Genomic DNA, 15088 nt, shown 5'->3' on the forward strand with positions numbered 1-15088 from the left:
AATTGCAAAAAAAGAAGAAAAAGAAAAACCCATACTCATCGGTCAGAAGAATTAATACTATTCAAATGACAATGCAACTCAAAGCAATCTACAGATTCAATGCAGTCCTTGTCAAAATACCCATGACATTCTTATTCTTGACAGAAATAGAAAAAATGCTCAATTTATATAGAACTAAATATACAAAGCAATCTTGAGCAAAAAAAAAAAAAAAAAGCTGGAGGCATCACACCATCAGAATTCAAAATATACTGCCAACCTGTAGTAACCAAAATAGCATGATATTGGCATAAAAACAGACATATAGACCAATGTAACAGAATAGAGAACCCAGATATTAATTTACACATCTATAACCAACTTATTTTTGACAAAGATGCCAAGAACACTCATTTAAGAAAGGACAGTCTCTTCAATAAATGGTTCTGAAAAAATTGGATATCCAAATGCAAAAGAAATGAGACACCCACCTCTCACCCTACACAAAAACCAACTCAAAATGGATCAAAGACCTAAATGTAAGACTTGAAACTATAGAACTACTAGAAGAAAACATAAGGGAACACTTCAGTACATTGGCCTGAGAAATGATCTTACGAATAAGACCTCAAAAGCACAGAAAATAAAAACAAAAATAAATAAATAGGATTACATCAAACTAAAAGCATTTACACAGAGAAAAAAAAAACAATCCACAGAATGAAAAGACAACATATAGAATGGGAGAAAATGTTTGCAAACTACTTATCCGATAGTTGATTAATATCTAGCATATATAAAAACATCATCTCAGCAAAACCAACAAAAGCTAACAATCCAATGAAAAAATGAACAAGTGATCTAAATAGACATTTCTCAAAAGAAGACATATAAATGGCCAACAAATATGTAGTACATGAAAAAAATGCTCGACATCACCATTCACCAAGAAAATACAAATCAGAAGCACAATGAGGTGTCATTTCACCCTAGTTAGGATGGCCATTATCAAAGAGATAAAAAATAACAAATGTTGGCAAGGATGCAGAGAAAAGGGAATTTCGTTGTAAACTAGTATAGCCCTGATCAATTCCACTTCTCCCTGCTGCCAGAATCTGTGCGTGCCAGGTGTTACAGAAGCCTGTGCATAAGCACCCAGCAGCCTCTATAGACACCCCCTTCTGGGATTCAATCACAGAGCAGTGGTTTCATTGGGTCTGGGCAAGGTCTAGGACTCTGCGTCTCTAATCAGCACCTGGTGGCTGAGGACTACACCATAGTAGCATCTCTGGTAATTTGGGTGACATGACCCAGCCGGCTTCCTACAGGTGAGGTGCATATTCCCAGATGCTCCCAGAAAGCTCAGCCAGGGCTGGTAGGAGAGGCAATGCTGGAGGCAGGGACCTTAATGCAAACAGGCAAACAAGCTCGAGGGGCTTGCCTCCCCTTTGGGGTCCCGTCAGGGGTCCTCCCAGATACCTCCGGGACCATCTCCACACCCAGAGTGGCCCGGGTGCCCTCGGCTCTACCCCTGGTCAGATCCTCATCACTGTGTCCAGTGTCCTCTGCTGGCCAGGCTTAGATCCCTTCCCCTCTCCTCTCCTCTCATCAGTTCCAGAATGGACACATGTGGAAGGCCACAGACATCTCCACTTTTCCTCAGCCCTGACCTCTCACCCTGGGCTCTCTGGCAAGGTGAGAACCTTGTGTGTGAGATGCCCACGTGAGGCCGTTGGGAGCACTGGGCAGGGCAGCTACCTATCAGTTCTCCCTGACTGCATTTGTCCACTCCCTACTTATGAATGAGGATCCTCTGATGGTACCTCTATAGCCACTACTCTGTTGATGGTAAAATCAACAAGAGAAACCCGAAAGAGGATGGAAAAACCAAATAATCATGGCTTCTAAAGCTCTGAGAGTACTGAAGAAGGGCATTAACCTGCCAGGCTTGCAGGGTGGAGCAAGGCCCTGAGCAGAAGAGCAGGCCGAGGACACAGAGCACCCAGGTTGGGACCCCACCACCTACCCTCTATCACCCACAACCAGCCACATCTGGGGTTGGTGGATCAGAGACAAGATTCCGGCTCCTGCCACCTGCCGCACCCAGCTCAGGCAGGGGCCGCAGGGGTCATCCTCAGCCCCTGCCCGCTTCTCCACCAAGGGCACAGGAGCTCATCCTGGACTCACAGCTAGCATCTCCTTATGTTTAAATCATGCTTGAATTTTTCTTGAAATAGAATATATCATACGGTGTTTGGTGGATGCTGTGGACTAAAGCAAACACCCCCGCCCTTCAAATTCATAGGTTGAAGCTTTAACCCCCAATGTGATATATGAAGATAAGGCTGTTAGGAAAGTATTTAAATTAAAATAAGGTAATTGGGTAGGCCCTGATTCAAAATGGCTGGTGTACTTAGAGGAAGAGGAAGTTTGGACACACTAGGGGTGTACACACACACACAGGGATGACCACACAGGGACACAGGGAGCGGACAGCCATCTGCAAGCCAAAGAGAGAGGCCTCAGGAGAAACCCAGCCTGCTGACACCTTGATCCTGGACTCTGCAGCCTCCAAAACAGTGGGTCTCAACCTTCCTAATGCTGCGGCCCTTTAATACAGGTCCTGTGGGTCACAACCCACAAGTTGAGAACTGCTGCTCCAGAACCATGAGAAAATAAATTTCTATTGTTGAGCCACCTGGATCAGAGCACCTTGCTATGGAAGTCCTCGCTGACCAAGACAGAGCTGGTCCCTAATAACGCAGACTTCTGTTCCTGAGAAAGGCAATTCCTATTTTGTTTATGCCACCACCTGCCAGGTCTGTTACTGGCTGCCGAACCTGATCCTGACTGATGTGCTCTCCCAAGCGGCAACTGCACCCCAGACAGCTCTGTGGCTCTGCCTTTCCATGGCTGCCACTGGCCCCAGGCTCTGTTCCCAGGTTCTTCCAGGAACACCTAGTGGGAAAGTACAGAAGCTCCCTGCAGCTGTGTTTGCCAAGTCCCTAATCCTGGTGGGGTGTTTCCAGCTGCTGTGTCCCCTCCATGGGTCACTTCACATCACTGTGAACACAACTGGGCCTGTTTCCCAATCCTCTGAGAGCCAGATCTGTGGACAATGGCCCCACTGCTGCAGACCTGACCACTCCCTCGTGGACCACTGGCTACTCACTGAGCCGTGGACCAGCCTTCACCAGTATGGAGATGGCTCCAAGAGGTTCAGGGGACCTTTCTTCCCCAACTACTCCTGAGACCTTGACACTGGCAGCTCTCAAGCCTGGGTTGTCTCATAAGAGAGGGGAAACGTGACCAGCTTGTCCAGGGTCTGCACATGGGCCACCAGACTTCAAACAAACAAGGAACAGGGCACACCAGACAAATGGCTGGGGTCCCCAAAAACCTCCTCACAGCCCAAGATGTGCTGCAGAGCCCTCCACTTAAGAGATCAAGACTCCAACCAACTCCTGTTCCTTCACTGCCAATAGCACAGCCCCTGCCACAGAAGATCCCTGCCACGCTGGGATCCATGTGGCTTCTACCTAGAAAATTCCAAAGCATGAGCTGTAAAGCTCATGGCCTGAAATAGCAGAGAAGAGGGGCACCCCTGGGAGCTGGGAGACTGAAGAACCCAATGGGCTCTGCCAGCCATAGGGCTAGGGGATCCTCAGCGTGGAGACAGAAAGCAGCATCCCCACAGGAAGAGCGTTCCACTGCACCCCTGCTGGCCACTCCCTAGGAGGGTCGCTGGGTGGGAGCTGCTCCAGAAGGAGATGATGAAGCAGGTCATCTCCACTGGCCAGCACCTGATCAACAAGTTGGCAACCTGGAGAATGCTAGCACCACTAACAACAAACACCCGGGGGCCTCAGTTCCACTTGCACAGGTGCCCTGACAACCACAGAGACTTAAATGTCATCCCTAACCAGGCAGCACACCCTGCCCTGTGCTCCTAGAATCCCATGCACTAAACAGCAACAGGGCAAGGGGACTGAGCACCCAGCTGGCCCCCTCCCCATTCACTTGAGCAACAAGCAAAGGGTCTGGGGCCAAACTGCTAATGGAAACAAGACTAAGAAATTGGCTTTCCAGCTTGTCCACATGACTTTCCTGTCTTAGAGTTGGGAATCCAAGCTCAGTCCTCCACAATCACAAGCAGCCCAAGCTGAGCTCAGAGTTTTCTCGCTGTGGCAGATCACATTGGAATGACATTTTCCTTAAAATTTTGCATAACTCATCTGTAAGTCCATCTGGGCCTGCTGTTTACTTTTGGGTAAGCTTGTAAATTACCGAGTTAATATTTTAATGATTATAGGATTTTTCAGGCTTTCTTTTTCTTCAAGGATCATCTTTGGTAACTGATGCTTTCTGGGAATTCATCCATTTTGTCTTTTTCAAATACACTGGCATAAAATTATTCTTAGCATTTTCCTATTATCTATTTTAATCCCTTTTTATCCACAGCCAGCCCGTTCTTGCCGCTCAAGCTCCTTATCTGTGTCTGTTCTCTTTTTTCTTGATCAGTCTCCCTAGAGTTTTTCTATTTCAAAGAACCAACTTTTGACATTTTTGTTCAGAAACAGAAAAAGTACTGTTAAAAGAACCCTCCTTCCACACACCTTTGGAGCATTTTATCTCTGGTGTTTGTAAACCTAAAACATCTGTGCCAGTGTTTTTCTTTTCCAGGAGTGTTTTTTCTACAAGCAGGCTGTGACCCTGATGGGAGGAAATAGGTCCCAGCTGGTTCTGTTGGGAGATCTAGGGCAGAACCTGGGCTCTGCTACTGGCTACATTGTTATTCACTCTGCTATCTTTCCTAAGTTATTTAAATTCTGAGAGTCCCAGTTCTCAAATTTATAAACCAGAATAAACTCCTTATATTCTTAACCATGATACGTACAGAGAACTGAAATTGATTTTAAAGAAATCTAACAACTCAGGAAGAACATCTTTGCAAGGGAACCTTCAATTCTGTCCAGACTCTGTAGCGGGGTAGGGGACCTTGGCTAAGGCTGCCCCTTTCTTCTGTTCCTGTGCTGTGTTTTGTAGAGAAGGGGAGTCATTTTAGCAAATCAAAATCCCCCTCAAAGAAATCAGCCTCAGGCGTACTGGCAATCCAGGTAACTTTGTCCTGAGTATAGCAGAGAACCTTCTAGACACATAATAAGTGGTGTAATGGAACAGACGAACCTGTTGACCCTACCATTCTCCTTCAGCATCTCTTATTCCAGGGCTTTCCCTGGAAAGGTCCAAGGGAAGACAAGGAGGGTTCCTCCGCCCTCTCCCCTGTGGGAGTGTTGATGGCCCTCCGGGGCTGGTGCAGGGAGACACCTGCTTGCCTCAGCGGGAGCAGGCAGGGCCCCAGAAAGCCTCCCACATTCTTCAGAGCAACCACAGGGCTACTGGCACTACACAGTAAAGGAGGGGAGGCTGAAGGCTCTGGTGGCTGTCAATTGTCGCCTCCCTCATGGGCCACTGCAAAACTTACACGAAGTAGGCACAGAACACCCAGGGATGGCCCTGGCTGGGAAAGACCAACAAGACTCTGATATCCACAAGGCTCAAGGTGAAGCATACTCAACTACTAGTGTCAGAACATAATCTATCAAACTGGGTGAGAATGTTGTTGGCATTGGGGAACAAGGCACTCAAGGTGTAGATGGCGTAGAAAGGAGCCTAAGAGTGTGGCCTACACCCACAGCACTGTCCAGGAACCCTGGACAACAGCCCTGCTGCCACGGCCACTTCACCTGTTCCTTCACTTCCCAGCCAGGCCAAACTGGGCTGACCTAGGACAAGACCAGGGGGCTTAGGGTTGGGAGTCTTCATTCCAGAACAGTGCTGCCCTACCCTAGCCTCCCCCGGGCCAGGGTGGCAGTGGTGACCACAAAGCCCAGGCCTATCTGGCAGGCACATCTCTAAGAGAAGGTGTTTTCTGGGTCTTCCTTTGTGAACTGAGCACAATCCTCTCCCTGCTCACAAAGCTCCAGCCACAGAACCTCTGGGTTACACGTTCATCCCCGGGGATAAGAAAGCCTCACCCCACTCCGCCCAGTGTGTCTGCTACCCTGCCCCTGGCTCTCACCTGTGCATTTAGCCTCAGGATGTGACTATGGCGTCACTCTCCTGCAGTGTCAGGGGCTCTCCTCCAACATGGTCCAGTGCACACACCTGCCAGTGCGTGCAGAGCTGTCCCTGATCACAGATACACAGGAGCCAGGCCTGCCCACCTCGCCACCTGTCACAGCCATCTCCTTCCAGCTGAAGCCACAACACATTCAATGTTGTTCTCAGAGGACCGAGCACTGGAACACCCAGCTCAAGAGCCTGCCCAGGCTCCTCTCAACTCCACCTCGCTCAGCCCACATCATCCAGCCTCACAGGTGAACTAAGCCCTCTATTCCATCCGTCCTGCCAATGACACCCAGAATCCTTCCCAGAACTGGGGTGTAACCCCCAGCTCCTCTCTCAGAAGTGGGGGCATCACCCCAAGCCATCTTCCAGAATTGGGGCATATCTATCCAGAATCCCTCCCAGGACTGGGGTTCATGCCACCAGATCCCCTCCTAGAAATGGGATGTATGCCGCCAGAATCCCCTCCAGGCCTGGGTACATCTGCCCGATCCCCTCCCAGAATCAAGGTGTGTCCCCTGAATCTCCTCCCAGAAATAAATGCACACCCCAGATCCCTTCTCAGAACTGTTGTGCACCCCCCGGATCTCCTCCTACCACCCAACATGCTGCCATAACAGTCTCAGTAACTGACCAAGACTCTAGAGGCAGGTACTTAATGGAACTGTGTCACCATCAGAATTGAAACATGAAATGTAGATGATCACAACTAGCTGTAAGGTAGAGAGTCCCCCACCTGTAACTCAAGAGGCTGAAGTTCATACTGACACTGGGGAGGCCTGGGCAGAGTTGTCACAGACACCTCCCGGCCCCCTCGATGACCAGGTGGTCCCCAGGCAGACCCTGATGGGCCCAATATCTGAGAGCTCTGAGAGCCAGCAGGATCCCATTGGGCCCTGAGTGTTCCCTTCCAAATCCCAAAGACAGGCCCCCTGTGCTGAAGATGGTCATAGGAGGCAAGGAAGACCCAGGTCCCAGCCCACCTAGGAAGACAGCTGTGGTGTGATACAACCCCAAAGGTGCAAGAGAACAATGAAAGTTGCATTCTCATTCAGCAACAGGGCATCAAAACTTAGCTCAGAGTGGAAGCGAGAGAAAAATCACAAAGGAAAATGATCCGTGTGAAAATATAAAAGATTGACTTTTATGCAAAGAAAAGCAATGCTAGAGAAACAAACTTAGGGAAACACAAAGGGTCCCTGGGTTGTACAGGGAGATGCTCATCCAACTGCCAAACGGTTGGAATGGATAAGCCACAAAGGAGAAAACAGTAGGAATGAGACAGAGACAGAAGCAGAAGGTGGGGGAGAAACAGAGATATCAGACACCAGGCAGCTCAACAGAACCCCCACAGTCACAAGGGCCCCCCTGGAGCTTTCCCACCCACAGGCTCCCCTGTGCAGCTGGTGTGGGCAGCCCCAGGCCCCACATAGCACAGCACTATGACAGAGAGCCGAGTGTGATGACATTGCTCATAAGCCAATGAAGGAACACAAGTTTGGGGAAATGCCCCAAGAACTTAGGAAAGAAATGATTTCATATTTATATTCCTGAAAATGTGACTCAGGGAATACTTCATGTCTAAAGGAATAAACATGTGCGTGAAGAAAAAACTTCCTTAGAATATGGTGTCTGACTGTGAGATGCTGAGAACACGGTGGCGACAGATACTAGGGGAGAATAAGCAGCTGTTTTAAATCACATTTGTAATGAGTGGAGACTTGTGCGCAAACTGCTAAGTCAAAATATAGAAAATAATATTACATACACAAATGGCAATGATTTGGGGGGAATATGCATAAAGGCTAACCCTTAAAAATCAACAGCATTCAGCACGGTTAACGGGATTGGGTGAATTTTATCCTTTTGGAAACTGTCTGCCTGAGAACGTGGGCTCTGCAGTTAGAAGGTGGACGCGTCTCTGAGCGTCTCTGAGCTGCTGCGAGCCTGGACTTCCTCATCCATAGAGCTGAGAAAATAATCCCTTTCTCACAGAGCTGCTATAAAACCAAGGGAAATGATGCACATTAAGCTGCAATATCTAGACTAGCAAATACCAGGAGGTAAGACAGTCCATCGGAGAGACAAGCCAAAGTCAGGAAAGAAACGAAAACAGGCAAACACAGAGAAAGTGGGAAAGGAGTGTGTGGGAAAAGAGGGGGAAAGAAAAGGATGATGGAGAAGTACACGCAAACACAGCCCACAAAAGCAGTCATGGAATATTATGCAGCCTTAAAGAAGGATGGAGACTTTACCTCTTTCATGTTTACAAGAATGGAGCTAGAACATATTCTTCTTAGTAAAGTATCTCAAGAATGGAAGAAAAAGTATCCAATGTACTCAGCCCTCCTATGAAACTAATTTAGGGTTTTCACATGAAAGCTATAACCCAGTTACAACCTAAGAATAGGGGGAAGGGGGAAAGGGATGGGAGGGATGGGGGAGGATGGGCGGAGGGAGGGTGATTGGTGGGATTACACCTGCGGTGCATCTTACAAGGGTACACGTGAAACTCAGTAAATGTAGAATACAAATATCTCAACACAATAACTAAGAAAATGCCAGGAAGGTTATGTTAACCAGTGTAATGAAAATGCGTCAAACTGTCTATAAAACCAGTGTATGGTGCCCCATGATGACATTGATGTACCCAGCTATGATTTAATAAAAAATAAATTTAAAAAAAAAAAGCAGACTTTGCTTTCACCATACACAGGGTGTACTTAGGTGGGGAATGGGGATTCCAAAGATTCACTTCTGGGATTCTGTGGAGATAACAAAAATAAGGTCAAACACCTCTTAGACAGTACAAAGCACTATCTCTGCCAGTGTTGATGGCTCTGGTCTGGAAGAAAATGCTCAGGACAGTCTAGGAAGATGCACGCACAGACTCCTACACACTTACATACAACATACACGCCAACGCACATACATGTGTCCTCACTTACCCTCAGACAGACATGTACAGGCACACACACACATACACAGACACAGAGGTGTGCCCAAACACACAAAGCCACGTGAACACAAAACCATAAATAAATATGAGCATGCATATCACGCACATGCACATTCATAGACACGCGTGTGCATACATGTAGAGACAGAGGCAAATGTGCACATATCCATATATGCATATCCCCCAGAGTACGCACATATACGTATACACGCATCACGTACCATCCCGCCCATGTAGCCATCCACATGGACGTGTGCTCCCACATGTTCACACGCACCAACGTGTGCACAATCTAAACACACATGTGGATGAGAATACTGGAGAAATGTGATCTATTCTCAACTATGTCCTTCCTTTGTGCAAATACTAGGAATCACTGCAATGTCTATGAATGACAAGAAATGTGTATGTTTTCAAATTTATAGTCTCTATAACAATATTTTGTATTCACAGTAAGAGCAGAATAAATCTGGCCAAGAAATAGATGCTGTGTGTCCCACCAATAGCACAGCACAAGACTGAGACCTCAGCAGGGTAGTGTCACATGGGCCCGTGAGCCCCGAGGCTGGGAAAAGAGTCCAGCTCCTTCCAGTGAAGGTGCCTGGAATGCACCAAGCCACACCAGAGCCCCTGGATCCTCACTTCTCAGCCCACCTGGGGGCACAGGCCCTGGGCAATAGGGAAGGACACACAGAGGATGAGTCACAGAGGAACCCAGGTGGGGCTCCCTCCAAGCCACCGTGTTTTCCCACATGGCTGCTTCATCCTGGGAATGCGGATGATGCTCACACTGATCTTCCAGCTTCGGGGTAAGTCCAAGAAAGGTCCTCACAACTGTGCTGCTGTGGCCACCACCGCGACCAATGTGATTCCTCTACATCTGCAGGGCAACAGGGACACCTCCACACCCTAGAAATGCTGGCATGCTCCAGGGTTGGCCACGCCGAGCTGAGGCTGGGGCTGCCAGGAGCCCCAGCCCAGTGGGTCAGGGCCAGCTGCACAGTCACATTCACCCAAGGCACTGCCAGGATCTATCTCCAGCTGCATCAGGAAGATAACATACCCAAAGCCCACGCCCAGAACAGCTCCATCCCAGCACCATCCCATCTCTCTAGAGCCACTCAGGCAGCCCCTCCAGGCAGCAGGGCTGGGCTGCCCATCTATTTAATCACTATAAAGCTCAGGGCATCTCCTCCACAGCCCCAGACTCCAGCGTGGACCCCTGGCATCGTGGCCAGTGTCAGACTGGCCCATGCACTGACCTGCTTCTCGTTCTCATCCTCCAGCCTCAGCCGGTCCTCGATGCAGCTCCGGGCCTGCAGGAATGCCTTCCTCTGTGAGCGTTCCGTCAGGATCCGCACGAAGACCCCGTACATGTTCACACCGAAGAAGAGCAAGGCGTTGGCGCCGAGCTGCAGGGAGAGAAGGCGGCAGCGTGTGGGGCCCGATGGCCAGGCTGTCCAGAGAGCAAACACAATGGGTGCTCCCCCACAGCATGGCTGCAGGGCCCCCACCTGCACCAGCTAGGCCCACAGCACATGGCTGGACTCGCACAGCACTAACGGGGGCAACAAGCTCACCCTCATCCAGTCTGGGCCGGCAGCACGTGTGACAGCATGTCAAGTTATCAAAGAGCATCCAGGACTGGTGTCACGGCTGACTTGGGTCCCTCAAAACTTGTGCTTTGAAGTCCTAACCCCCAGGACCTTGGAATGTGACTGTATTTGAAGACGGGGTCTTCAAAGAAGGAATTAAGTTAAAGTGAAACTAATCCAATATAACTGGTGTCTTTATACAAAAGGAGATTGGGATCCAGACACACAGAGGAATGATCAGGTGAGGACCAAGGAGAGGACAGCCATCTGCAACTTCAGGAGAGAGACGTCAGGAAAAACCAGCCCTGCCAGCACCTTGACCTGGGCCTTCCAGCCTCCAAACTACAGAGAGTAAGTTTCTGTTGTTTAAGTTTACCTGGTCTGAGTTGCCTGGTCTGAGTTGCCCGGTCTCTGGCAACTTGCTATGGCAGCCCTACGAAACCCACACACCTAGAATATATCAATGAGAAGAGTGTTCACACAGAGGAATGCTCCAGATTCAGTGAAAGATAAGTTGACCAAAGAAAAAAGCTTTTTCTTTTTCAGTTTTGAGCGGAAGTAAGCACCAGCACCAGACTGGGAAACACCATCTCCAGACCAGACACCTGAGCTCCTAGGTTCTGCCCCACATCTGGTGGATGAGACAGATGAAGAGCCCAGGCTGAGGAGCCAGGGCCAGCAGTGGTCTCAAACTCGAGGCTCAGGAACAGAATCAGTCCTGGACACAGGCCGGACACAGTGCCTCTCTCTGCACCCACTGCCCACTGCCCCCCCCCAGCCGGCCTCCCCACTGGTCCATCCCCACATCTCACAGACCACTGGACCCAGGACTGGATGGAGGGGCCTTTCACGAAGCACACAGGCCCTCGGCACATCCCATCAGGGGCCCTGAGATGGGGCTGTAGTTCATAAGCATTGTATGAGCCAGCTTTCCCTCTGCAGCTGCACAATTGGAGAATTTCTATGTCTGATTAAGCCCAGGCATTTCTACCTCTGCCCCAGGAGGCAGAAACCTGCAGGTTCCAGCTGTCACCGCTCCGCATGGATTAAACATGAATGTGTGCTGCACACTGTCAAACAGAAAGTAGAGAACAAAACAAACACAGCGGCGGGTGAGCAACAGATCACTGACGGGAACCTCCCACAAGAGTCCAGAGGTGGGGCTGCGAGACAGGACGTACAGGTATGTTGCTCACATGGGGACAAGGACAGGCCTCAAGAAGGAAGCCCCCACGCAGCTTGTGGAGGAAGACCTGAAGGCACCTGGCTCCCAACTGGATGCCGGGTTAGGGAGCAGGTGCAAGAGCTGGGACCAGCAGGGTTCAGGGGCCACAGAGAGCAAGCTCCACAGGGAGAGGACACATCCTGGCACCTTTGAACTTGAGGTGTGTGAGATGGCCTCAAAGACATGCCCATCAGCAGGCTGAAAACAAACTCATGCCCAAGGGCCACATGCAACCTAGAACATCAGAGCCAATCTCCAGGAGGTGACAGCAATCTGCAGGGACCCAGTGGACAGCCATCCTCTGCCTCCCACAGATGACCTGACCCTTGACCGGTGCAGCACCCCACAGACAAGGCAGACACACCCACCCACCTGACTGCGAGGTGGGGCCAGCGGCACTAAACACCACATGCTGGGAAGGGCCGTAAGTCATCCTTCCTGGGTGGCACCACCCTGACCACAGCCTCTGGGCTGTCCATCACTTGTGAGGGGGCTGGAGAAGGTAGCAAGGTATCCAATAGGATGGTGGCCCTGGGATCCTGAATCTTCATTATGACCCTCAGTATCTCCATATGACACAAACACTGGCCATTTATCTCTTCTCTTGATGCTCTTTCTGGAGCTGTGATCATGGAGTGGATATAATTTAGATCTAGCTTTGTCCATGCACATGATACACAGCACGTGAGGCTATGTTCTGTGCTCAGAATCACCAAACACCTGGATGTGTGGAAAGGGTCAGGCTTGCAGAAGGGAGCTGGTGTCATGCATGGGGTACTGGAGCCATGAGAGCTGAGCTGGTATGGCCAAGGAGGGCCCAGCATGGGAGTCCACCACCCTCCTTTAAAATAAAACCTGTAATTACAAACAAAACCTCCCTTTGAGACTGTCCACATCTTAGCTTCCTTTCTACCATGGTTTCCTCCCAGAATACAATGGGCTTAGATTTACAAGCACATGGCAAAGGATTCACTGGAGGGGACACAGAACAGCTGCTGGGGCATCTCATCAAGATGCCTGCCCCTCCCGTGTGCATCATAACCCTTCCGCATGGGTGGCAGGCCATGGGGGCTCCAAGGAGGGCTGCTGGGCCCCTCATCTCTGTCCTGCACAGAGGTGCCCTGAGAGCTCCCCGAGCCCCTGGGGAGGCCCCGCTTACAGGGAAACACTGCCCTGCTCTCCCCATTAGCTCAACTCCCTATTTCTATGAGTGACAAGTCTGTCTGGGCTAAAATGGGGACCTTCAAGGACTGCTGTTAGGATATCTGAAGGGTACCCTCATCGATAAAACTGACTCTCCTGTGAGAATCTTCAGACCCCCAAGGGCCCCGAAAGGCTCCTCAGCCAAACCCCTTTGTGAGCCAGGGCTGCCTCTGCTCAGGAAAACCCATCAAGGGGCTGTTGACGAGGGACTGTGAGGGAAAGGAGATTAGGGAAGGACTGTGCCCCTCACCTATCCAGAAGCCAGGGCTCTCCCACCCAGGCCAGGTGCTCCCACATCTTCCCAAACCCAGCATCTTCACCCACCAATGGCATCTGCCGATGCAAACACACCAACCCAGGGTTTGGGACTCTTGATTCTCCCAGGAAGTGCTCGCAACTCACGGCCAAAGGGGTATTTGGATCCCCAAAATGCCTGGCCCAGTACAAGATGGTGGTGATGTGGCTTAGCACGTCTGACAGGACAAAAGATGTGGGCCAGGATCACCAGGAGCTCCCTAGAGACCCAGGCCTAGTGGCCGCAGGATCCTAGGAGAGGGAAAGCCTCAGTCCCACCCCACCCCGCTGGCTGTACACCCCTGAAGCAGAGGAAGCAGCCTGGTCCAGGCCACCCACACTCTCCCACCACACCCACCAACCACATACCAGGGCCACACACTGCCTCTCTCTGGCAGGGAATGTGGGGGGAGTGGGATTCTGGCCTTGCAGTCTGGACACACTCACTGGCCCTCATCCCAGCCAAGGTCTCCTTGCCAGGGCCACACCCTGCACCACCCCTGCCTTCTCCCTGCACCACCTCTCTGAGCCACATTCTCTCCCTCTGTCTGATGGGCAGATAGCTGACAATCATAACCTACCATCTGAGCTTATCATAGAGATCTAAGAAGTAACCCAGAAAAGAGCACCCAGAACCAGCACCTGGAAACACCCTGGAGAAGCCTCCAGGAGACTGAGCAGCCGGAGAAGAGAAGGGCTGCCTGGGAACCAGGGCTGAGGAAGGCTGAGCCCTGGCATGCTCCGGGAGGCAGCCTGAGGAAGCGGGGCCTGTCTGCAAGCCTTGGGGCATTTCTACTCTCCTGTGCACCACCTGAACACATGGCAGGAAAAGGCTTCTCACTGCAGGCGGGGAGGGGAGGTTACCGGGCTGATGTTACCCTCAGTTACTAGACTAGCATCCTTCAGGAGCCCTGAGACCCATTCCCGGAGATACCCCACAGTCCTTGCAGAAACTTCTGTCCGATCTGACACTATCATCCTACACCCCCGGATACCTACCTCACCTCCCCCAAGCCATGTCTGGAGACAGCTGCCACTGCCCAAGCCAGAACCCGCAAGTCCGCTGCCTACCTCTCTCTGACTTCTTCATGCCTTCATCCGTTCCTATCTGACAGCCCCATGCCACACACGTCTCTCCACGCCACTGTCCCACACCACCTACAACCTGGCTGCAGCAAGAGTCCCCCTCAGGCAGACCGTCTCAACAACCCCAGCTCTGGGCAGAGCCCCACTCCCTAGCCCACTGGGGACTGCCAAGCCCCGGGCTTTCCTCTGACCCTGTCACTCACCATGCCTCCTCCCGTGTACAGGGCATGCAGCACACATATGTACATGCGTGCACATGCACAGGATCACATGCCCAGCCCTGCCAGGACACAGCCCTGGGCAGAGCGTGCTCTCAGGCACGAGCCCCTCACAGCAGCCTCAGCCAGACAAGGTGCTCCTCCTTTCACAGAGCAGCCTTCTGACCCCTGGACTGCACTGGATGGTCCCCTCACCTGTGATAATCCAAGATCAGCCCTCTTGTGTACAAAAAAGTCTCTGTTATACTTGTTCCTGTTTTCAACCTGCTGCCACCCGGGCTGCCCCAGCACAGGACACTGAGCCTAGGTGGCATTCGAGCTACCCATGGGGATAGAAGAACTGCTGCCAGGCTGCCCTACAAACAGCCTCCTCTGGAAGACAGCACGAAGGTGTGGATGC

At 50.9% G+C, this 15088-nt stretch overlaps 1 protein-coding gene across 8 annotated transcripts in view; it reads right to left on the reverse strand.

The window, feature by feature from the left end:
* The window catches only part of ADCY1 (adenylate cyclase 1), a 165165-nt gene that overhangs the window by 140546 nt on the left and 9531 nt on the right, over positions 1-15088 (reverse strand). For all 8 annotated transcript variants that reach the window (XR_008383691.1, XR_008383693.1, XR_008383692.1 and 5 more), the window contains exon 2: positions 10330-10479. Coding sequence is in view for 5 of the 8 variants with exons in the window: in XM_053609418.1 (XP_053465393.1) it covers positions 10330-10479 (150 nt within the window). In the remaining 3 variants the exon portion in view is untranslated. The remainder of the gene's footprint in view (positions 1-10329; positions 10480-15088) is intronic.

Source organism: Nycticebus coucang, chromosome 11, assembly GCF_027406575.1.
Source record: "Nycticebus coucang isolate mNycCou1 chromosome 11, mNycCou1.pri, whole genome shotgun sequence".
Lineage (NCBI taxonomy): Eukaryota > Metazoa > Chordata > Mammalia > Primates > Lorisidae > Nycticebus > Nycticebus coucang.